This window comes from Glandiceps talaboti, chromosome 6 (assembly GCF_964340395.1).
Source record: "Glandiceps talaboti chromosome 6, keGlaTala1.1, whole genome shotgun sequence".
Lineage (NCBI taxonomy): Eukaryota > Metazoa > Hemichordata > Enteropneusta > Spengelidae > Glandiceps > Glandiceps talaboti.
This window is the reverse complement of record NC_135554.1, coordinates 6,225,224-6,252,384: the sequence shown is the minus strand read 5'-3', so window position 1 is coordinate 6,252,384 and position 27,161 is coordinate 6,225,224. Positions and strand designations below refer to the sequence as shown.

The window sequence follows — 27,161 nt, the reverse complement described above, 5'->3', positions numbered from 1 at the left end:
ATATAACTGTTCTTCAAAACTGTAATGGCTGTACATCCAATAAGAAGAAATAAATAACACAGAGACCACTTGGAAAAAAATGGAAAACCTGAACTAGACACTCACACATGAAAAAAATATATAATAAAATAAAATAAAATAAAATATAAAATCTACCTACCCCACCCTATTCTGAAATTGAGTGTAACCTGAACCACACAGTTTTTTTTATTAGGCCTAACTTTTGGCCAGGTGTTGCTCCTATAAATTTGCTTTTATGATAAATCACCTCAAGACAAAGATTCTAGGTTCACACTTTGAAGGTAACATTGTCTGTCAGTTAATCATATAATAATATCTGTTTATTTACAAAGGTTGTGACCTAATGGTCAAATTAAGATGGTTACATTACTTTAAAAAACACATAAAGGACAAAGACACTGCTGGTAACTAAAAAGAGTAGTAACATTACAATGGAAAAATTACAATGACGAGATATACTAGAGACTGACTATTTTACAACAATCTGACATGGTCTGTCTGTTAATCATATCAAGGCACTTTGAAGGTAACATGGTCTGTCATATCAAGGCCCTTAACAACCACCTCATATCAATGCAAATTTAGAAACCACTAGTTTTCTCTTTTACAACAGTTCAACAATTATTTCATGACATTTTCACAATAGGAAACCTTTAAAATCTTTAATTTTCACACAAATCTCTCAAAAGAAGGTCTACAATCATCCATAATATCTTTACATTGTCATTTTAACAAGAGTTCATAGAATTACTGCAAAATACTTTCTATAGGAGTTCCTTCAATTATTTTAAAATACTCTCTATGGGAATTCCTACAATTATTTTCAAAAACACTCAAGAATTATTTTAAAATACTGTACAGAGATTCCTAGAATTAATTTTAAATACTTACTACATGTATATGAGTACCTAGAATTAATTTTAAATACTCACTATAGGAGTTCCTAGAATCATTTTAAATATTCTGTATAGGACTTCCTTGAATTATTTGTAAATACTCTCAATAGGAGTTCCTAGAATTATGCTAAAATACTCTCAATAGTTCTTAGAATCACAGAATCATTTTGAAATACTCACTATAGAAGTTCCTATAATTATTTTACCAATCCCTCTCTAAAGGAGTTCTATATTCTAAGCCTAAAATTGCAAAGACATCTTCCTCTGATTTGACGGGAACTGGTAGTCCTTCATTGATCTTTTCTCTTCCTTTGCGGATAACTCCAGTCTTCAATGCATGTTCATTAAGAGACATCCCCTGGCAAGGATAAAAATAATACCAATGGTGTTGAAGCAGAACTGCAGACTATGATTCAAGTATTTTTTAGATGGTTTGATAAAAGGGACATCACTTAGTATATGTGGTTTGATTGGTACCCAGGACTATGACGTCACTTAGTCTAGATGGTTTGATTGGTACCTGACACTATGACATCACTAAGTCTATGTGGTTTGATTGGTACCCAGGACTATGACATCACAGTCTAGGTATTTTGATTGGTACTCAGCACTATGACATCACTTAGTCCAGGTGGTTTGATTGGTACCTGACACTATGACATCACTTAGTCTAGGTGGTTTGATTGGTACCTGACACTATGACATCACTTAGTCTATGTGGTTTGATTGGTACCTGACACTATGACATCACTTAGTCTAGGTGGTTTGATTGGTACCTGACACTATGACATCACTTAGTCTAGGTGGTTTGATTGGTACCTGACACTATGACATCACTTAGTCTAGGTGGTTTGATTGGTACCTGACACTATGACATCACTTAGTCTAGATATTTTGATTGGTACCTGACACTATGACATCACTTAGTCTAGGTGGTTTGATTGGTACCTGACACTATGACATCACTTAGTCTATGTGGTTTGATTGGTACCTGACACTATGACATCACTTAGTCTAGGTGGTTTGAATGGTACCTGACACTATGACATCACTTAGTCTAGGTATTTTGATTGGTACTCAGCACTATGACATCACTTAGTCCAGGTGGTTTGATTGGTACCTGACACTATGACATCACTTAGTCTAGGTGGTTTGATTGGTACCTGACACTATGACATCACTTAGTCCAGGTGGTTTGATTGGTACCTGACACTATAACATCACTTAGTCTACTAGGTATTTTGATTGGTACCTGACACTATGACATCACTTAGTCTATGTGGTTTGATTGGTACCTGACACTATGACATCACTTAGTCTATGTAGTTTGACTAGTGGGTTTTCACCTAAGGACTTTATACCTTGCATACAGACATAAAGCCGATAATGAGGTATTGTCATGCAGATATGGACATAAAGTTGAATAGGTACGACCTAACACACAAAGAGAGACATTAGCCTATAGAAAAATATGCAAGGTTCTCAATAGCGGCAGGACGTTAAATGCAAATATTTCGTCCTGAATACTTTGCATATGGAATGCACCGAACTTCATGCATGAATAACAGGTGCTGTCCCCCATGCTTTTTCGACTGATGTTTACAGAACAATATCATCGCGACATCCTTCATTTACATAGTTGACATTGCTAGAAAAGGTACAGACACATTGCTCCACCAGTAATTCCGTTGTTGTTCAGAAAGTGGCTAAATGGTTCTTTTCCTCGTTTTTGAAAAAACTACTTTGAATAGCCTATAATTAAAAGCTGACATTCAACCATTGATTAGGGGGGGGGGGGTGTCTGTATACGATAATGTACAGATCTCTCTGTCTGTATGTCTATCTCTCTCTGTCTCTGTCTCTGTCTCTCTCTCTCTCTCTCTCTCTCTCTCTCTCTCTCTCTCTCTCTCTAGCTCTCTCTCTCTCTCTCTCGATCTTTTAGTTTGAAAAAACATGACTTTAATGAATTTCTTTTTCTTTGAAAAAACATGATGTTAATGAATTTCCTGACTGAGGCGTATATGTCGCTCAGCCAGAGCCCCACAAACTTCGGCTACCACGGAAAAAAACCAACGCTGGTGTCTATACATGTACTGCAAAACACGGAAAGTTTTGAAATATGAAATGGTGTGTTCCACTCTCACGCGATAGCCCGCGTGAACTCGGTTAAACCAACGTTGGAAATCTCTGTGTTCTCGTTGTATTTGGTTCTCTCGAAATGCTGTTAATAGTGGGTAGTTATTGTTATATATTTTATCTGCAAGTAACACACAATCAGCTGGAAACGTTAGATTGTTGTTCGGTCCAATAAGGGGAAGCAATTGAAATTGTCCCGCATCGTTAACGTGTCCAAGAAAACCTGTTCTGAGAAGTCGGATGTTACCACGGCAGTCGATGATAATTTGTGATGAAAAACAATGATACCGTGCGCGTCCCGAGTAAAACTCTTCTTGAGGTTCTGTCTGGGGCCGGTATATTTCATGGAGTGTTCCATCGATGACACCAAGTGCGTTGGGAATTTCTGGCCATGTGTCGCGAAGTTCATTCCATTCCTCGATTGTTGGCCATCTGACAGTGTCATGAAAATAATGCCAAAGCTTGTCCAAAATAAAGTATATATCTCTGTGAACTGATGTGACACTCAAATCAAAAACAAATGACAGTAAACTGAGGTGATCGTATTTTCTTAACCAAATAAATACCATTAAAACCCTATTTCTAATAGTTAAAATGAAATTTCGTCGTCTATGTCCATTACCACGTCGGGTTGTCAGGTATGGAATTAAATCCCGAACAATTTGATCCAGTGACTGTGGCGTCTCGCCCGTCAAGTTCCAAAAGAGAACAGGGTTTCGTTGAAGTTGTCGCCAAACGTCTTTCCCGTGGGTTGCGGTGCCTCTGAAATCTTCAAATAAAAGTCTTGTAATGCGAGGATACCGGTCAGAATCATGGAGTATAGTTGGTAACGTCACGTGGACGCCAAGAAAAAGCACCAACAACTCAATCAATTGACGAAGGTCTTCAACTCGATCTCCATTAAAAAAGTTATAACCATGTTCCGGATATATATCTACAGTCCATGGTGTTATGGTCAGAAATAACAAAAAATTAAGTAATTGGTGGGCTTCTCTCCTTGTAATGGGCATTTCTAGATCTGTACACTGCAGCGACACGATACTTCACTGAAGGGGGACCAGGAATGAAGTGTGGTCAATAATTTTAGGACCAACACTGAATCCAGTTGGTAATATATTTGCATTACAATGGTATGATGAGCATCGATAAAAGAATAAATATAATAGGGCAAACTGATGGTAAGAATTTTCCATGACGTCACTATTTCAAATGGAGGGAGGCCCCGAAAACCAAAATTCAAAACATGCGAAAATTAAATTCCTAGTGTATAATAAATTGCAAAAGCCCCTTCTCGCACATATATTTGGGCGGATTTTAGTCTGAACTGTGGTACCACGTTATATTCTTTATATCTATTTTATCAGTCATGTGTTTATTCGTCCACTTACTCGTATATTGCACAATCTGAGACCAAAAAGAACTGATTTTAGTGGATAGAGTTAGTGATTATTATTCATATACGCAAATGAGAAGGAATGACGAGATCGTGTATGGGGATTACGTGATATGTACGTTTGTTTTACAAGATTTCTATGTTTGGGGCTCACCAATTGAAAGAATTGACGTTCTTTAATAACAATATTTACTATGCCTAAAGAGGTGATTGAATTTGACCGAATTTGTGATTTTTGGGCACATTCTAAGCCGCGTGATGTGGCGTGGAAATGTCGTTAATCTATCCGATTAGAATTGACGTACATACGTACTAATTTGTAAATATGTATATGATTTTTTTCGAGAAAGAAATCGTTTTAACTAATTCATTTGTGTTGCGAATTTCCAAAGCATCGTTATTTTTGCATGTAAATATTTTTCGCTTGTGAATAACCTTCATGTGATCACCTTTTGACAGTTGAATGGGTTAAAAGATGAATTAGGGATAAATGTGAAAACATGCTTGTCATTTTCGAAGCTCGGAATGCACGGTAACTTCGATTTCACTAAATCAGCTCGTATTGTCTTAACAATTGCGTCAACACTGTCAAAAGCATGCGCATGTAGAAGTATTGCCTAATGAAGAGAACGTAATTTAAAAGTCAATATCTCTGAAAAGTAAACAACACTTTCGATATACAACCATATTTATATAATACACACATCGACCACATTTTACACTACCTGTAGCATCGTTCCAAAATGGAAACGGTCATGGTGAGCTAATTAATGGGAAGTGGCCTTCAGTTTCTCTGATCGTGCAAATTCACTGCACGTTACATCAAAAAATAATAATTTTTTATGTGACGTGCGGTTAATTTGCACGATCACAGAAACGAGTTTATGTTTACCCCTTTCATAAACGTTTGGCTTATTCGCGTATATACGTTATTGTCGATATTTTTATTGACTTCTGATAGAACTACCCAAAGACACAACCCGGGAACCGAGTGCCTGTGTATATGATGGGTGAATGGTTAGCATGGTCGGTTTGGAATTTATAGGATGTAGGTCTAGCCCTGTCGCTGCCTGCTATTCATTTCTGAGTGGCTACAGTCCCTGGGCAAGATTTGAACAACGACTGTGCTTCTGTCAACCCAGTTGCATAATTGGGGACCTAGTAGGATGTAGGTTACAATGTGAAGGCTTTATTTAATCCTGTGCGCCTGGTCATGACTAGCTGCGATGGATTGTATGTTCGCCAGGGAGTTGAGAAAGAATACAGGGCCGCTGTGCTGTTCAGATCCGAACCCGGGGTATTAATTGTAAAGCGCTTTGAGCACAGAGTGGAAAAGTGCTATATAAGAACAAACAATATTATTTTTAGAATCATTATATGAGTACATTGAGGGTTACATCGATACCGATCTTTTAAGAATATCGCCAATCCCTATAATAACGTCATTATTTTTTATAGACCATCATAGACAAGAACAAAACCACCTAGGAAAGAAATATAAGATTACAAGTGACTGTGCTGCAGCCTAACAAATAGTACATTTTACCTCACGTATATACGTACATTTAGTATCGAAGTTAATACATGCGGAGGGTGTGTGTTTGATATTTGACGAGCTGGAGTGAGACGGAATCTCACTCTACAAAACATATACATGTATTTTCACAATTCCGCCTCGTGATATTTGACTCAGATTCTGAATAACCTCGACTATGATTCATAAAGATTCTCAATTCAAGAAAGTATTTTGAAATAATTTATATGAACTCTATGTGCATAAAATGCCTTAAAATTGAATTGAATTTCAAAAACATTTTGTACTCAGGTAAGGCCGGGGGCACTCCCCTTGATTGGCTATGCATATGTGCCGCCCTTTTGGGGGTCCTCTTTTCAGGCCTTTGGTCTATAACTGGGTTCGGTTCTTTCATGTTGGTAAGTCTAAAATAGGATAGTCACTACAGATATCGTGATTTTCATTGGTTTAAAACTGGTTCTGGAATCCAAAATGTTCACATCCATCAATAATTCTTAAGTGGTTATCGCATATTGTGGGCTTTAAATTGTTACAGTTGTCCGGCCTAGCATACTATATGCATAGAACCCCCCGAAATTGATTTGTTTGTGGTCGCCCATGCCATGCAACTCAAAAGGGACCTCCTATACTTACCTGTCGGGCTCTAAAATGGGGTATTGTTTATGTTGTCAAAATAGGTAAAATACCGGGTTTATTAAAGAGAAGAGAAAGAGAGTTGTAGAGAGACTGACAGGACAGAAAGACAAAGAATTTAACAGAAACAAGTAGAAATTTTTTTTATGCCCTTTTTTATTTTAGTTCGACCGCTCGCCCAGCTGGACATTTCCACTGGAAATGGGAAACAAACAAAAAGTCACCCTAACAAGATTATGCGCTAAACCGAGTACACACGGGTACACACACACACGCACACACGCACGCGCACACACACACACACACACACACACACACACACATGCGCGCGCACAAATACACGTCCTTAACACTAACAGTACAATTCTCACAAATAGGTCTAAGACGTACAAACATTGTCAATGGTCGTCTTCTCTTTCTTGTATACGACCAAGTAGCGCTTCAAATAAATCAAGCGTTTGTGGAATGCGTTCTGTCATCATAGTTACATACTCTAACTGTCTTTCTTGGACTTCCCTGATTAAGGTATGTAAAGGGCGTCTCCCATCCCTTCTCACTGGCATAGGAATATTCCTGGCCCGGGGAAGAGGACCTTCCGCAGGGCGACGAAAGGCAGGACCACCTACAGCTGCATTTCCAGCTGCTGCACCTTGACGACAACGACGACGACCACCACCACCGCCATCACCACCACCACCGGCATAATTTCGGTTATCAACAGGACTATTAGCCCTGTCTATACGCATTTGACGAATGGTATTGTCAGCGGCATAAGCTGCACGATGGTCGTTTCCAGCTCCAGTGCCATCCAAATGTAGTTGTGCACCAGCATTTATTGCTTGAACACCATTAGCAGTATTACGTACACCTGGAATGACTGTAGCTTCGTGCCCATTACCAACATTGGAAGATCCAGCCCTGGCAGATCTAGCAGATGCATCTCGGCCGACATGAATGTCATTGCGAAGCACTGGTGGATTCCTAACGTTTCCAATCGAAGGTGTAGGACTGTCACGATGGCCATTACCAACAACTGGTTCACGAAGACCAGAATCGGCAGAATTGGTCGCTTCATCACTTCCTGGATCACGGTCAATACCAAGAACATATTCATGTACATCAGTCGTGGAAGCAGTCGCATGTTGTACACTATGGGGGTTGTCATCACCACCACTAACTTGTACGGGTGTCCAAGTATTGGCAGTTTCAGCATTACTACTGGTTCTCCACTGACGTCTACCACCACCACCACCACCACCACCACCACCACAACCACCACTAACATTGACGGTGCCATTATTGTCATTGTTAATGCTATCTGCGTTTGGTGAAGTTGCATCAGATGTCTCCCACCATCTATCCTCCAATGCCATGGCAGCGTGTTCTCTGCGCATTTCGGGTTGCACTTCAGGGGTGTAACGCATCTCTCTCCGCCGACTTTGATCTTCAAATTTACTGGAAAGTAAACAAAACTTTAATGTTACATATTCATATGGCTGCACACATCACAGAAATAGAAATTAAAGTCACAACTGTATGGAAAGCGTACATGCGGTGGGGGCTGTGCTGCTCAGAGTGAGGGGTAGTGGGTGTTCATTATTTTACACAGTCAACCACAAGTTGACAATCAAATCATTCATTTTACTTTAAAATAGGTTAGATGACAAGCATTTGATGTGGGTAAAGGGAGTCATTCATTTTACTTTTAAAATAGGTTAGAAGACAAGCATTTGATGTGGGTAAAGGAAGTCTGAATAGCAGCAAATGATTACCAAAATTAGCTGATTTCACCACATCACATTTTTTTTCCACTTCCGTCTGTTGGAAAAATTTTCTCGAGTCATTACGAGATTAAAATATTATTTCTCCTACACCTATCCACACTTCTACACTCATTGTCAGAAGAAAGAAATATGGTTCTTCCCTTCTCTCTCCCCGAAATATTGATTGGAACACCGATACATTCATGATCAAAACATACAAAAAATACACTATGGACATACCTATTACATTGCCTTTGAATGATGTTCCGCACTCGACGACGCACAACGGCTGCGTGTCTGGTAAGGTAAAGGTCGGAAGCATCACTCGGTAACAAATGTAAATTCCTCTGGACATGAGTGACCACAGACTGGTAGTCTGTCGGGTAAAGGCGAGAAGCCTCAAAAATGAGTCGCCTTTCAACATCGCTTACGGGTATGCGTACGATGCGACCTCGCCCAGTCATCGTGTATGAATGAAAGCTGAAGTGTGGTTTCTAACCAAATACACATTTCAATTTTATTGCAGAACAGGTGGGGTGCCTATTCTTTATGGAAATAATTAAACAGACAGAATCTTGTCTCTGATTGGCACGTTTACACCTGTGATGATAGTAAGCAAATTAGAGGTTAACCAAAGTTCAGTCGTGACAAGCTATTTGAATTACAATAGCAAAAATTTGCATTCAAGGTCCCATGTCTATTGAGGACCTTGCATACTATCTATAGCCTAATAAGTAGTCTTTTGTTGGTTACGTCGTAGCTATTCATCTTTACGTCATATTAGCATCACAATACGTTAATTAAACGCTATATGTCGCATTTGCATCGTATATGACGTCTATGTCCTTAGGTGAAAACCCACTATTGGTACCTGACACTATGACATCACTTAGTCTAGGTATTTTGATTGGTACCTGACACTATGACATCACTTAGTCTAGGTGGTTTGATTGGTACCTGACACTATGACATCACTTAGTCTAGGTGGTTTGATTGGTACCTGACACTATGACATCACTTAGTCTATGTAGTTTGATTGGTACCTGACACTATGACATCACTTAGTCTAGGTGGTTTGATTGGTACCTGACACTATGACATCACTTAGTCTAGGTGGTTTGATTGGTACCTGACACTATGACATCACTTAGTCTATGTATTTTGATTGGTACCTGACACTATGACATCACTTAGTCTAGGTGGTTTGATTGGTACCTGACACTATGATATCACTTAGTCTAGGTGGTTTGATTGGTACCTGACACTATGACATCACTTAGTCTATGTGGTTTGATTGGTACCTGACACTATGATATCACTTAGTCTAGGTGGTTTGATTGGTACCTGACACTATGACATCACTTAGTCTATGTAGTTTGATTGGTACCTGACACTATGACATCACTTAGTCTAGGTGGTTTGATTGGTACCTGACACTATGACATCACTTAGTCTATGTAGTTTGATTGGTACCTGACACTATGACATCACTTAGTCTAGGTGGTTTGATTGGTACCTGACACTATGACATCACTTAGTCTATGTGGTTTGATTGGTACCTGACACTATGATATCACTTAGTCTAGGTGGTTTGATTGGTACCTGACACTATGACATCACTTAGTCTAGGTATTTTGATTGGTACCTGACACTATGACATCACTTAGTCTAGGTGGTTTGATTGGTACCTGACACTATGATATCACTTAGTCTAGGTGGTTTGATTGGTACCTGACACTATGACATCACTTAGTCTAGGTATTTTGATTGGTACCTGACACTATGACATCACTTAGTCTAGGTGGTTTGATTGGTACCTGACACTATGATATCACTTGGTCTAGGTGGTTTGATTGGTACCTGACACTATGATATCACTTAGTCTAGGTGGTTTGATTGGTACCTGACACTATGATATCACTTAGTCTAGGTGGTTTGATTGGTACCTGACACTATGACATCACTTAGTCTAGGTGGTTTGATTGGTACCTGACACTATGACATCACTTAGTCTAGGTGGTTTGATTGGTACCCAACACTATGACATCACTTAGTCTAGGTGGTTTGATTGGTACCTGACACTATGACATCACTTAGTCTAGGTGGTTTGATTGGTACCTGACACTATGACATCACTTAGTCTAGGTGGTTTGATTGGTACCTGACACTATGATATCACTTAGTCTAGGTGGTTTGATTGGTACCTGACACTATGATATCACTTAGTCTAGGTGGTTTGATTGGTACCTGACACTATGATATCACTTAGTCTAGGTGGTTTGAATGGTACCTGATACTATGACATCACTTAGTCTATGTAGTTTGATTGGTACCTGACACTATGACATCACTTAATCTAGGTGGTTTGATTGGTACCTGACACTATGATATCACTTAGTCTAGGTGGTTTGATTGGTACCTGACACTATGACATCACTTAGTCTAGGTGGTTTGATTGGTACCTGACACTATGACATCACTTAGTCTAGGTGGTTTGATTGGTACCTGACACTATGACATCACTTAGTCTAGGTGGTTTGATTGGTACCTGACACTATGATATCACTTAGTCTATGTGGTTTGATTGGTACCTGACACTATGATATCACTTAGTCTAGGTATTTTGATTGGTACCTGACACTATGACATCACTTAGTCTAGGTGGTTTGATTGGTACCTGACACTATGACATCACTTAGTCTAGGTGGTTTGATTGGTACCTGACACTATGATATCACTTAGTCTAGGTGGTTTGATTGGTACCTGACAGTATGACATCACTTAGTCTAGGTGGTTTGATTGGTACCTGATACTATGACATCACTTAGTCTAGGTATTTTGATTGGTACCTGATACTATGATATCACTTAGTCTAGGTGGTTTGATTGGTACCTGACACTATGACATCACTTAGTCTAGGTGGTTTGATTGGTACCTGAAACTATGACATCACTTAGTCTATGTAGTTTGATTGGTACCTGACACTATGACATCACTTAGTCTAGGTGGTTTGATTGGTACCTGATATTATGACATCACTTAGTCTAGGTATTTTGATTGGTACCTGATACTATGATATCACTTAGTCTATGTAGTTTGATTGGTACCTGACACTATGATATCACTTAGCCTAGGTGGTTTGATTGGTACCTGACACTATGACATCACTTAGTCTATGTGGTTTGATTGGTACCTGACACTATGACATCACTTAGTCTAGGTGGTTTGATTGGTACCTGACACTATGACATCACTTAGTCTAGGTGGTTTGATTGGTACCTGACACTATGACATCACTTAGTCTATGTAGTTTGATTGGTACCTGACACTATGACATCACTTAGTCTATGTAGTTTGATTGGTACCTGGCACTATGATATCACTTAGTCTAGGTGGTTTGATTGGTACCTGACACTATGACATCACTTAGTCTAGGTATTTTGATTGGTACCTGACACTATGACATCACTTAGTCTAGGTGGTTTGATTGGTACCTGACACTATGATATCACTTAGTCTATGTGGTTTGATTGGTACCTGACACTATGACATCACTTAGTCTAGGTGGTTTGATTGGTACCTGACACTATGACATCACTTAGTCCATGTGGTTTGATTGGTACCTGACACTATGATATCACTTAGTCTAGGTGGTTTGATTGGTACCTGACACTATGACATCACTTAGTCTAGGTATTTTGATTGGTACCTGACACTATGACATCACTTAGTCTAGGTGGTTTGATTGGTACCTGACACTATGATATCACTTGGTCTAGGTGGTTTGATTGGTACCTGACACTATGATATCACTTAGTCTAGGTGGTTTGATTGGTACCTGACACTATGATATCACTTAGTCTAGGTGGTTTGATTGGTACCTGACACTATGACATCACTTAGTCTAGGTGGTTTGATTGGTACCTGACACTATGACATCACTTAGTCTAGGTGGTTTGATTGGTACCCAACACTATGACATCACTTAGTCTAGGTGGTTTGATTGGTACCTGACACTATGACATCACTTAGTCTAGGTGGTTTGATTGGTACCTGACACTATGACATCACTTAGTCTAGGTGGTTTGATTGGTACCTGACACTATGATATCACTTAGTCTATGTAGTTTGATTGGTACCTGACACTATGACATCACTTAATCTAGGTGGTTTGATTGGTACCTGACACTATGATATCACTTAGTCTAGGTGGTTTGATTGGTACCTGACACTATGACATCACTTAGTCTAGGTGGTTTGATTGGTACCTGACACTATGACATCACTTAGTCTAGGTGGTTTGATTGGTACCTGACACTATGACATCACTTAGTCTAGGTGGTTTGATTGGTACCTGACACTATGATATCACTTAGTCTAGGTGGTTTGATTGGTACCTGACACTATGATATCACTTAGTCTAGGTATTTTGATTGGTACCTGACACTATGACATCACTTAGTCTAGGTGGTTTGATTGGTACCTGACACTATGACATCACTTAGTCTAGGTGGTTTGATTGGTACCTGACACTATGATATCACTTAGTCTAGGTGGTTTGATTGGTACCTGACAGTATGACATCACTTAGTCTAGGTGGTTTGATTGGTACCCGATACTATGACATCACTTAGTCTAGGTATTTTGATTGGTACCTGATACTATGATATCACTTAGTCTAGGTGGTTTGATTGGTACCTGACACTATGACATCACTTAGTCTAGGTGGTTTGATTGGTACCTGAAACTATGACATCACTTAGTCTATGTAGTTTGATTGGTACCTGACACTATGACATCACTTAGTCTAGGTGGTTTGATTGGTACCTGATATTATGACATCACTTAGTCTAGGTATTTTGATTGGTACCTGATACTATGATATCACTTAGTCTATGTAGTTTGATTGGTACCTGACACTATGATATCACTTAGTCTAGGCGGTTTGATTGGTACCTGACACTATGACATCACTTAGTCTATGTGGTTTGATTGGTACCTGACACTATGACATCACTTAGTCTAGGTGGTTTGATTGGTACCTGACACTATGACATCACTTAGTCTAGGTGGTTTGATTGGTACCTGACACTATGACATCACTTAGTCTATGTAGTTTGATTGGTACCTGACACTATGACATCACTTAGTCTATGTAGTTTGATTGGTACCTGGCACTATGATATCACTTAGTCTAGGTGGTTTGATTGGTACCTGACACTATGACATCACTTAGTCTAGGTATTTTGATTGGTACCTGACACTATGACATCACTTAGTCTAGGTGGTTTGATTGGTACCTGACACTATGATATCACTTAGTCTATGTGGTTTGATTGGTACCTGACACTATGACATCACTTAGTCTAGGTGGTTTGATTGGTACCTGACACTATGACATCACTTAGTCTATGTAGTTTGATTGGTACCAGACACTATGACATCACTTAGTCTATGTAGTTTGATTGGTACCTGACACTATGACATCACTTAGTCTATGTAGTTTGATTGGTACCTGACACTATGATATCACTTAGTCTATGTGGTTTGATTGGTACCTGACACTATGACATCACTTAGTCTAGGTATTTTGATTGGTACCTGACACTATGATATCACTTAGTCTAGGTGGTTTGATTGGTACCTGACACTATGACATCACTTAGTCTAGGTGGTTTGATTGGTACCTGACACTATGACATCACTTAGTCTATGTAGTTTGATTGGTACCTGACACTATGACATCACTTAGTCTAGGTGGTTTGATTGGTACCTGACACTATGACATCACTTAGTCTAGGTATTTTGATTGGTACCTGACACTATGATATCACTTAGTCTATGTGGTTTGATTGGTACCTGACACTATGACATCACTTAGTCTAGGTATTTTGATTGGTACCTGACACTATGATATCACTTAGTCTAGGTGGTTTGATTGGTACCTGACACTATGACATCACTTAGTCTAGGTATTTTGATTGGTACCTGACACTATGACATCACTTAGTCTATGTAGTTTGATTGGTACCTGACACTATGATATCACTTAGTCTAGGTGGTTTGATTGGTACCTGACACTATGACATCACTTAGTCTATGTAGTTTGATTGGTACCTGACACTATGATATCACTTAGTCTAGGTGGTTTGATTGGTACCTGACACTATGATATCACTTAGTCTAGGTATTTTGATTGGTACCTGACACTATGATATCACTTAGTATATGTGGTTTGATTGGTACCTGACACTATGATATCACTTAGTCTATGTAGTTTGATTGGTACCTGACACTATGATATCACTTAGTCTATGTGGTTTGATTGGTACCTGACACTATGATATCACTTAGTCTATGTAGTTTGATTGGTACCTGACACTATGATATCACTTAGTCTAGGTGGTTTGATTGGTACCTGACACTATGACATCACTTAGTCTAGGTGGTTTGATTGGTACCTGACACTATGACATCACTTAGTCTATGTGGTTTGATTGGTACCTGACACTATGACATCACTTAGTCTAGGTGGTTTGATTGGTACCTGACACTATGACATCACTTAGTCTATGTAGTTTGATTGGTACCTGACACTATGACATCACTTAGTCTAGGTGGTTTGATTGGTACCTGACACTATGACATCACTTAGTCTATGTGGTTTGATTGGTACCTGACACTATGACATCACTTAGTCTAGGTGGTTTGATTGGTACCTGACACTATGATATCACTTAGTCTAGGTGGTTTGATTGGTACCTGACACTATGATATCACTTAGTCTAGGTGGTTTGATTGGTACCTGACACTATGACATCACTTAGTCTATGTAGTTTGATTGGTACCTGACACTATGATATCACTTAGTCTAGGTGGTTTGATTGGTACCTGACACTATGATATCACTTAGTCTATGTGGTTTGATTGGTACCTGACACTATGACATCCCTTAGTCTATGTAGTTTGATTGGTACCTGACACTATGACATCACTTAGTCTATGTGGTTTGATTGGTACCTGACACTATGACATCACTTAGTCTAGGTATTTTGATTGGTACCTGACACTATGACATCACTTAGTCTAGGTGGTTTGATTGGTACCTGACACTATGATATCACTTAGTCTATGTGGTTTGATTGGTACCTGACACTATGACATCCCTTAGTCTATGTAGTTTGATTGGTACCTGACACTATGACATCACTTAGTCTAGGTGGTTTGATTGGTACCTGACACTATGATATCACTTAGTCTATGTAGTTTGATTGGTACCTGACACTATGATATCACTTAGTCTGGGTATTTTGATTGGTACCTGACACTAGTATCATCTTTGCACAAGATATAGTTGTTTGATTATTGTTTTGGGTATGGGTTACAACACACACTTGTGTTTACTTTTGAATGCTGAAATATTCATCACTATTGCTACATTGTAACAGATAGTGCCCTTCAGCTGTTGCTATGGATGTGGCCTCTGTTACTGGGCATATATTTGAATGCTTACATGACTACCCCTCAATGTTGCTATCTTTGCAATCAGAGCTGTCATTTGCTTGTTGCTATGGGCATTTTGCAAACAGTACTATAATTTGCTTGTTGCTATGGACATTTTGCACTTAGTGCTGTCATTGGCTTGTTGCTATGGCCATTTTGCACTCAGTGCTGTCATTTGCTTGTTGCTATGGACATGTAGCTAGGACTGGTAATGTCAATGTGTCTTGACGAGTGCCTTCAACTGAACACCACAAGGTACATGTACATTCCTGTAAAATTTCTGGTAGTTCTCGAGTTTTAGTTTTTTGACAAAATATCACATTTTGGCAATAATTTTCACATCTCAATTTGCATTAAATCTAAATTTAGATACCCCTAGGAAAAGTTAATATGCCCAACAGTTTTTGAGTTGAAGTTTATGCCCTAAAATTCCATTTTAGAAGCCTTCAATTGATAACATAGTCCCCCAACCTGTGTGTTTTATGGCAAAGTTATATATTGCGTAAATTTGAATGGTGTCTCCAGATTAGTAAAATTGCTATAATATGCAATTCACAATCTGTAACTTGTATCTGTTTCGTATATGAGCTGATAAAGCATGTTTTAAATTTGCATGTTTTCTCCTCATTGCTATGGCAGGAGATCTAATGAAATCGACATGGTTTCCCCCATTAACTTTTACCTAAATCAACTCTAGTTAAATTCCCTCTCAAAGACTTGAGATTACAGCTGGAGATTTAAATTGGTGAAATGAGCTTGTTATGTCCTAAATAATTTTGTGTTTAGAAATGCTGTTGATCAGAACATCGTTATTTCAGTAGTTGTCAATTAAAACTGGTTTTGAAGGTGCTAAAAAGTCATCCCATTGCAATATCATACTGACATATATTAATAGAAAATAACATAGGGTGTCTCTGATGTATTTTAAAGTTCATGCCATGTTTTTATTAGTTTGTTTATGTCTGTGAAAGATGTTCACATTGCCATATACAACATGTCTAACTTTCACAGACATAAACAAACTGATAGAAGTATCCCATGCATCTACATCTGAGGCACCCACTGTTCTTTTTGTATCAATGGATGTTGGTTTGATATTGTGATAAGGAGTAGGTTTTCCATCACCTTCAAAGTCAGTTTAATTGTCAACCACTGATAAAAAGGACATTCTGATCACAGACATTTCTAAACAACTGCTGCAACAGTTGTATAAAGAATATGACCAACCTTCTTGCCTGCCAGAGCTCTCATTGATCTATTAAAGTGACTAGATCCAGTGAAATACATGATAGCACAGGGGTATTCATGGTATGGAACAACAATGATGTCTAGTCTTCTATGCTGTAAACACAATAAAAGTAATTATTGTTCATATTTATTTATTTATTATATATATATATATATATATATATATATATATATATATATATATATATATATATATACATATATATATATATATATATATATATATATATAGTTTAAAACTATTACGCTCTGCCACTGCGGTATAGAGCACTGTCTTATAGCAGATTGATACTCACCGAGTTATATATATATATATATATATATATATATATATTATATATATATATATATATATATATATATATATATATATATATATATATATATATATATATATATATATATATATATATATTTATTTATTTGTGTTTATTTATTTATTATAAAAACATGCTATATGTGCATCTCAGCACATTGCACAAAATTTAAAATTAAACAAAAGACGTAACAGGACAAACAGAGTGTGTTACATATAATTTATAAAATATCAGAAAAGAACAATGTTAGTAAAAAAAATATTAGGCGAATATTGGGCATAACAATTATAGATTCATGACACTAAACAAAAGGCCATTATGTTAAAATGATACCAATAAACAATCCAGACATTTGTTCTGTATGCATGGGTAAATGTATGTATCTGTATGTGTATTTCTGTAAATTTGAATATATTCATTACATCTGTTCCAGTACATACTTAGATTGATATCACAATGTCCTTTCTGATTTCCTATAGTTTGGCACACCTTTTTGTGTATTGAGGGGTGTATCATGTACTTTAGCCAAGATTTCTGCATTCCAGCAATGATTATGTGTAGGAACAAACAAACTCAAGACTACCCTTATTGAAGGCATTCAGTTTAAATCTGCTTCTACTTTACTATACCATACACTGGCGTTCAACAATTGCATACGGCAAAGTGACAATAAAGTGATAGATACCCTTCTGTTTTCACCAGGTAGTTTGCACACCCCCAGATATTTCTTTTGCTCCCCAGCATCTTCACTACTGACCAAATCATCTGTTAAAAACCCTGTAAAAAAAGTAGAAATTGAATTTTACAATATGTTGTTTATTTTACTGCTTCCTCTTTTCAAATTGTTTCTATTATCCTATAATTTTGTATTCTTCCAAATCAATAAAATCAAAATATTACACACCTTTTAGAACAATGTTTAGTTGACATGGTAACACATTGTGCTGCAGGAATACATCTCACTAGTGAAAAGTGAGTTCAAAAGTTATAAATACTATGTCTTAAAACTTGTAAAATCACAGATTCAAGTTAATATTCTTTGGCAACAGGTGGATGTAAAATGACAGCGAGTGCACCATAACAACTATAAGTAAAAAAAACCCAGTAAATTAACAGGATTTGAATTTGTTTTTTGTTGCTGCTGTCCCCATCCCAAACACCACTACTGCTAGACTATGCAAGCTAACTATATTAGTCATGGCAATTGGCACATATGATGAATTCCCACTATTACAGCAAATACCAAGATGATTAAAATCTGATGTGATGAAAGCGGCTAGATGTCCCTGTTTACCTCTATTTCCATCATTTTGCGTCATTTGTTTTTTCCCGGTGATCACCGCCTTCCCAAATCTGCGTAATAGAATATCTTGTTTGAACTCGCGCTTTTGAGTAGAAAAGCAGCTGTGCACACTGAAGAGAAGAAATTGAAAAAACAACAGAAAACAAACATACAGATAGAGGATTGTGTTGTCGACACGACCCATTGGTGGCAGCACTGTTTCTCTAAACGATTTTCAAAGAAGCATGCTGATTGGTTGAAGAAATCTTTCAAGATCCTTGAATTTCAAACGATATTTTTTATTACACAGGGTCAGATGTGGGAAGGCGGCGATCACCCAGAACAAAACAAATGACACAAAATGATGGAAATAGAGGCAAATATTAAAAGGCATCTAGATTTTGATCAGATTGAGCGAGTACTTGAGAGTATCAATTAAATCATGAAATACATTGTGGGTAGAGAAGAAGTGCATAGCATACAGTATACCTGTATTAGAGTTAAACACAATAATATTTAACTTAATACTGTCACATTTATCTATCTTTAATAATCTAATTAGGGCATTGTTGCTAGATACTCACCCATTGCTCTCAGACCATCAAGAAGTTTTTGGAAGATACCTTTATGAGACTTGCCATCTGGGTGTGTCACCAACACATCTACATCACCACAAGTTGGTTTTCCACGACGATATGATCCACATGCCATTGCTATCAAGCCAGGGTTTATGGAAAGTGCCATGTCTTTCACCTTAATACAGACACAGAGTAATAAATTACCATTTCAAATTCTGACTTTCACTCATCTATTTTCTATCATAGGAATCGTTATAGTAGTATAAAGACACCATCACATACCAGGGTGACATAACTCTGCAAAGCAAGCCTTCAGTCAAAGACATAGTCCCCCAACTGGTGTGTTATTTGACGAAGTTATTGTGCAAATTTGAATGGTTTTCTAAATACAATACTGCATAATTTGATGACTAATGACTAACACTGAATGTTGTAAATGAAAACTAGTACTGAGATGATTAACACTAAAGTTGTAAATGAAATCTAGTACTGAGATGACTAACACTAGATGTGGTAAATGAAATCTAGTACTGAGGACTAACACTAGATGTGGTAAATGAAATCTAGTACTGAGATGACTAACACTAGATGTGGTAAATGAAATCTAGTACTGAGATGACTAACACTGAATGTGGTAAATGAAATCTAGTACTGAGATGACTAACACTAGATGTGGTAAATGAAATCTAGTACTGAGATGACTAACACTAGATGTGGTAAATGAAATCTAGTACTGAGGACTAACACTGAATGTGGTAAATGAAATCTAGTACTGAGATGACTAACACTGAATGTGGTAAATGAAATCTAGTACTGAGATGACTAACACTAGATGTGGTAAATGAAATCTAGTACTGAGATGACTAACACTAGATGTGGTAAATGAAATCTAGTACTGAGATGACTAACACTAGATGTGGTAAATGAAATCTAGTACTGAGGACTAACACTGAATGTGGTAAATGAAATCTAGTACTGAGATGACTAACACTAGATGTGGTAAATGAAATCTAGTACTGAGATGACTAACACTAGATGTGGTAAATGAAATCTAGTACTGAGGACTAACACTAGATGTGGTAAATGAAATCTAGTACTGAGATGACTAACACTAGATGTGGTAAATGAAATCTAGTACTGAGATGACTAACACTGAATGTGGTAAATGAAATCTAGTACTTAGATGACTAACACTGAATGTGGTAAATGAAATCTAGTACTTAGATGACTAACACTGAATGTGGTAAATGAAATCTAGTACTGAGATGACTAACACTAAATGTGGTAAATGAAAACTAGTTTAACATTCAAATGTGAATTCAAATGATAATATTCACATTTAAAGGTATGATAGATCAACAATATTGGACTTTTCTTTACATTAAAGTGCCAAACTTACAATCTTTTCAATTTCGGCTGCTTCCTCCCTTGACATTCGGTCTAACAAATCATCAAAATATTTCATTCCAATTTTCTGTTGTTTTGTTAATTTGGCCTTTTCTCTTGCATCTTCCAGTGTCCTAAAACCCTTGTGATGATAAAAATCAAACAACGAGGAGTTGGTTATCACCCAATGTACATGTACAAACTTTAATATTAGCGCCAGTAGAGAACTGCTAATCCTGTACATGTCAAACACAGTGTCAACATTTCAACAGCTAAAGGGTATAAACACTGGTATTTCACCCTTTCCTACTGTGTACACACATTTGTAAATAAAATAGATTAGACACAGGTTGTAATAAAGGAAAGAATTGTCTGAAGCCTATCTGTGTTTCTGCTCATATAAAACAAAATAGCTCGCTACATAAAAGGAAGGGTTCACCCCTGAAAATTCAACTTTTCAAAAATCTTTAAATTTGGAACATCAACTTGTAACTTCATTTTTGAGTAAAGTAAGTCAGTCTGTATGTCCTAAAATGTAATATTTAACCTACCCTTTGGTACCATTCTTGGGCGATAGTAGGTCCAACTCCCCAAATCTTGGTGAACAGATTTATGGTTGCAACATCTTCTCCTTGACATACATAATCAATCTTTCTAAGGTGTCCACTTTGAATAATCTCCCACACTTTATCAGCCAACTTTCTTCCAATACCAGGCATGTTGTTAGCTTCCTAGTCAAATATTCAAACACATTAATTTGAATATTGAAATTTAACCACAAATAGCAAAGATAATCTTATAAAACAAATCAACATACCATACTCAGATATTTATTCAATGTAGACTTCAAAATATTAACCTTGAAAGCTCTAAATTTCTAACAAGTCTATATAATTATACCTTAAATGTAGTGTAAAATGACTGTAAAATTATGATAATCAAAATGTCACTTTACTGTTGTTCAAAATGAGCACATCACTTTCAATGTTCATTAATACTTAAATGCATCACTATCCTGACCATTGTCAAACCTCCCAAATTGTAACTTCTTTGAACTGACTAACCTACCAAATTGTAACTTACATAATACATGAACTAACCAACCTCCTAAATTGTACTTCTTTGAACTAACCAATCTCCCAAATTGTAACTTACATGAACTAACCAACCTCCCAAATTGTAACTTATATGAACTGACAAACCTCCCAAATTGTAACTTACATGAACTGACCAACCTCCCAAATTGTAACTTATATGAACTGATCAACCTACCAAATTGTAACTTACATAGTACATGAACTAACCAACCTCCTAAATTGTACTTCTTTGAACTAACCAATCTCCCAAATTGTAACTTACATGAACTAACCAATCTCCCAAATTGTAACTTATATGAACTGACCAACCTCCTAAATTGTAACTTACATGAACTAACCAACCTCCTAAATTGTAACTTATATGAACTAACCAACCTCCTAAATTGTAACTTATATGAACTAACCAATCTCCCAAATTGTAACTTACATGAACTAACCAACCTCCCAAATTGTAACTTAATATATGAACTGACCAACCTCCCAAATTGTAACTTATATGAACTGACCAACCTCCCAAATTGTAACTTATATGAACTGACCAACCTCCCAAATTGTAACTTATATGAACTGACCAACCTCCCAAATTGTAACTTACATGAACTAACCAACCTCCCAAATTGTAACTTATATGAACTAACCAACCTCCTAAATTGTAACTTATATGAACTGACCAACCTCCCAAATTGTAACTTACATGAACTGACCTACCTCCTAAATTGTAACTTACATGAACTGACCAACCTCCCAAATTGTAACTTATATGAACTAACCAACCTCCCAAATTGTAACTTATATGAACTGACCAACCTCCTAAATTGTAACTTATATGAACTGACCAACCTCCCAAATTGTAACTTACATGAACTAACCAACCTCCTAAATTGTAACTTATATGAACTGACCAATCTCCCAAATTGTAACTTATATGAACTGACTTACCTCCCAAATTGTAACTTACATGAACTAACCAACCTCCCAAATTGTAACTTATATGAACTAACCAACCTCCTAAATTGGAACTTATATGAACTGACTTACCTCCCAACTTGTGACTTCTTTGTGGTGATTCTTCAATGCCATGATAGCCTTGGAATATCCCAATGCCCTCCACTGATCCTTGGTGTTCTTGTAGGTTTTCATCAAAATCTACAATCATTTAAAACAAGTAACCTGTTGGTCATTGTACTATGACAAATCTATGGCAACGCATGTATTTATGTATTTATGTATTTGAAGTTGAATATGATTGGTAATACAGAGGTATACATTGTAACTGTGCTAGGAAACAAAATCAGATGTTTAAGTACCTTTCTAAACTCTAAATATTTTCCTGATCATTATTTAAACAATAATGTACACCCTCCGAGCCCATAATGGACGAAAGCAAACTTTGAACGACATAATGGGCGAGGTGACAGCCGAGCCCATTATGGAATGCAAAGTTTGCTTGAGTCCATTATGGACTGGGAGGGCGTACATTATTGTTATTATTTCATAGTTTTGCCAATTCCAGTGAATTTTTAGACCGAGAAACGCAAAACAACGTATAATATACACAGCGCTGAACATCGTCTGCCATGTTCGGCCCGGAAGCTGAATACTAATCATAGCGACACACGTACGTACACGGACGTACACACATATATACACTTCAATGAACTGCTATGAACACAAATTTGTTTCATTTTAATTTCAATCTTTTTAAAAAAAATCTTAAGGTGTTTACCCCATAATTTCCCTGTTCTTAAATACCCACACCGTTATTGCCTTACGGACATAAGCTTGTATTGTTATGCTCGTTCCGGGGCCGCGATACCCAATAATGGAGTACATTATCATTAATAATGTACAGCGATGACGTCACAAAATTCACTGGAATTGGTAATGCTATAATATAATATTAATTATATTATGCTATAATATAATATTAATTATATTATAGCATTACCAATTCCAGTGAATTTTGTGACGTCATCGCTGTACATTATTACTGATAATGTACTCCGTTATTGGGTATCGCGGCCCCGGAACGAGCATAACAATACAAGCTTATGTACGTACGTGTGTCGCTATGATTAGTATTCAGTTTCCTGGCCGAACATGGCAGACGATGTTCAGCGCTGTGTATACTATACGTTGATTTGCATTTCTCGGCCTACAAATTCACTGGAATTGGCAAAACTATAAAATAATAACAATATTGTACGCCCTCCCAGTCCATAATGGACTCAAGCAAACTTTGCACTCCATAATGGGCTCGGCTGTCGCCTCGCCCATTATGTCGTTCAAAGTTTGCTTTCGTCCATTATGGGCTAGGAGGGCGTACATTATTGTTTAAATAATAATAATAATAATAATAATAATAATAATAATATTTATGTCGTATATAGGGCATTACATAATTGCATAAAAATCTCAATGCGCTTAACATGATAAAAATACACATTATATGATTGGAGAATAAAAAACCCTATAAAAACGATTTAATAAAACTGACACATTGTGTCAACCATGAATAAAATACTTTCATTGAGCCATGCTGGAGAAATACGCTTTTCGAAAGAGGTGTTTTTTAACTTGTGCTTTGAAAGAAGACAGAGAAGGTGCATTGCGAAAAGACAAATCCAGAGAGTTCAACAGCCTGGGAGCAGCGACTGAAAAAGCGTGTTTGCCATAATGCTCCAGGACAAAGCGTGGTTCGCAAAGTTTTGTCGCAACGGCAGAAGGTATTTTGCCTTTCCAATCTAGTTAACTGTTCCATGGTCACAATGAATGTTTTGCTCTGGCCATAAATACTACCCATTACCTACATGATGGATCTAGATGTACCGTAGACATATCTGGACTGTATCAAAAAACGTGCCAAAACAAGAACGTGTGACAACTTTGTTTGAGATGTCCATATTTGTCATCATGGCATAAGAAGATGTTATATTCAAGTACTTATATTGTTAAATTAGCATTTATAGAAAAGGAGAGATTTGCCATGAAATAATAACTATTGCAAATAAAAACATAACAAATCATTGGATCTGAATGTGACTCCAAAAATAACATTCTGTTGATATTTGACCTGACCTGTACATGATCTGTACCTGTGTTACTAGTATGTACATACATACATACATGTACATGATCTGTACCTGTGTTACTAGTATGTACATACATACATACATGTACATGATCTGTACCTGTGTTACTAGTATGTACATACATACATACCTGTACATGATCTGTACCTGTGTTACTAGTATGTACATACATAAATACATACACACACATACATACATACATACATACATACATACATACATGTACATACATACATACACACATACATACATACATACATACATACATACATACATACATACATATATACATACATGTACATATACATACACTTTGCAGCAAAGCTTGCCATGACCAAAGCACGACTGAACCTCAGTTTACTAAAAAAATAAAACTAAGAAAAAAGTAAAAATCACGATAAGATATAATCACATGCTTGTCTCCGTACCTCCAGTTTGTCAGTGATGTGTTTGTTGTGATTTACTTTCCTATCAGTGACTGCCTTTGCACACACCCAATTACCTTTCTGTGTGGGAATAGATAAATAGCATTAATATACAAATAGAATTAGATATTATTCCACAATATTTTCTTCTTTCAGCTGAAGCAAATATGATTCCTTGTCACTATACAATTAGTATATGAGTCCAAGACGAGTATTGACAGACCCTTATAAATGTCACAAGTACCTGCCAGCTTAATTAATGTCATAGTGAAAGACAAGTAAGAAACTTGTCTGTGTTAATGTGTACACAAAACAGTCATTAGCAAGAGCATAGGCACTCGAATCAATCTGTATGATTTTAAATAAAATGTGGTGAATGAGAGAAGGTATGAAGGTACGGCGAGCAATATTCCAGAGTTCAACTGCTGACCCTGATTACACCCTCGTTAGCAAACACTTGTTGCTTTGGATTGGACGACAGCGCAACCAGCCGTATGATTTGAAATCGAAGTAGATATCATTTTTTAACGCAACAGATGTGACGATGGCAATAACAAATTATTGCTTAGTTCCTTTTAGCTATTTGTTTGCTAGAATTATTACTTTATATAACATTTTTTGTGATTAAAATGTCGTAATCCAGGACGTCCAGTGTTATGCTATTCACTACACACTTTTTTTAAAAATCAGACAGATTGATTCAAGTGCCTGTGAGCAAGTTTGGGTTGTTTTTTTACTGAAAATCAATATGATTGACAAAATGTGCAGTCTCAGGATTTTTCATAGGAAGGAACCATATGTAGCAAAGTAATGGAGATGTGTTGGAGTTGTCACTGAGCTACAATGTACATGTATATGTATAACACTGTATTTCTAACTGTATAATATATTAGGACACACACATCAACATACTCCTGTGGAACCACAGCATTAGATACAAGTGTATGGTAAGAAAATAAATAATACTTACAGGTAGTTTTTGAGGTGAAGTATTAGGTGTTGATGTTGCTGAACTAGTTGCAGATGTTGTGCATGATACATCACTAAGTCTATTGGCAAACTCTTCATCATCACTAGGTTCATAACTGCTATCTTCACTATCATATCCATGAGAGAAAACCACAGGCTTATACGTCATCTCTGACTTTTTAATGTCTGTTTTCTCACCGTCACTTCCCCCTTGACTTGTACCACTTGTACTGGGTAATACCGCATCAGTAATTTTAATTGTTTTCGCTGCAGCAGCCTTACTCGTTTCATCTAGTTCAACTTTATTAATTGATTGGTAGATTTCCTTCTCGGGTGTTTCATCTTCTTTCCCTTTGATATTTGTAAAGATATCATCATCTAATTCATAGTCAGTCGTTTTGATGACAGTTTTCTCTGCAAGGCAAGTGCTCAGCCAATTTGCCTTCACTATTTTCACACCTGATGGTGGTGTCTCTAATTTCAATATTCTGCACATGCGTGATAGTACCATTTGTTCATCAACAATAACATGCGTTGTGTCATCTTGAATTTTGTCGTGGACTACTCCTCCAAACTTTGTTAGTTGTTTCATAAATATATTAGCTCTTGCTTTGCCGAGACCAGCTTGTAAGATATACACCTTTACTCCCTGTAAAAACACCGTGGTTTCGGTTTGTTTACATGCCGAATCAGCTGTTTTCGCCTTTTTCTGTCTTCCACTGATCAGTTCACTGCGACCACGTTTCCTCGAAAGCTCTTGACCGATTCCTTTGCTACTCATATTGAGAATGTCCTGGCATGTCTTTATGTCGGAAATCTGAGTACTGGTGATCAAAAGACGTTCAAGTTCCTAATGAACGCTGACACACACACACACACAACCTGACT

At 37.1% G+C, this 27,161-nt stretch overlaps 1 protein-coding gene across 3 annotated transcripts; it reads right to left on the bottom strand.

Annotated features, from left to right (window-relative positions):
- Positions 1 to 387: 387 nt before the first annotated feature.
- On the bottom strand, positions 388 to 27,161 carry LOC144436356 (DNA polymerase lambda-like). Of its 3 annotated transcripts, none has more exons than XM_078125138.1 (9): positions 26,275 to 27,161; positions 25,308 to 25,385; positions 22,826 to 22,933; positions 21,242 to 21,421; positions 20,704 to 20,832; positions 19,311 to 19,479; positions 18,130 to 18,221; positions 17,107 to 17,220; positions 388 to 1,275 (listed from the first exon to the last, which is right to left on the bottom strand). In XM_078125138.1, the coding sequence occupies exons 1-9, from the start codon at positions 27,052 to 27,054 to the stop codon at positions 1,120 to 1,122; spliced, it is 1,806 nt and encodes a 601-aa protein (XP_077981264.1). In that variant the 5' UTR covers positions 27,055 to 27,161; the 3' UTR covers positions 388 to 1,119. The 3 variants fall into 3 exon arrangements, with proteins under 3 accessions (XP_077981264.1, XP_077981265.1, XP_077981266.1); XM_078125139.1 differs by lacking the exon at positions 388 to 1,275 and adding an exon at positions 7,948 to 8,068; XM_078125140.1 differs by lacking the exons at positions 388 to 1,275; positions 17,107 to 17,220; positions 18,130 to 18,221 and adding an exon at positions 18,749 to 18,857.

What these genes read in the sequence shown, in the direction of transcription:
- LOC144436356 (XM_078125138.1), bottom strand. Translation starts at nt 27,054, where the DNA reads ATGAGTAGCAAAGGAATCGGTCAAGAGCTTTCGAGGAAACGTGGTCGC. An exon ending in CTTCACCTCAAAAACTACCT is followed by an intron (nt 25,386 to 26,274) that starts GTAAGTATTATT and finishes ATTCCCACACAG; the next exon opens with AAAGGTAATTGGGTGTGTGC. An exon ending in ACATCACTGACAAACTGGAG is followed by an intron (nt 22,934 to 25,307) that starts GTACGGAGACAA and finishes AAATGATTGTAG; the next exon opens with ATTTTGATGAAAACCTACAA.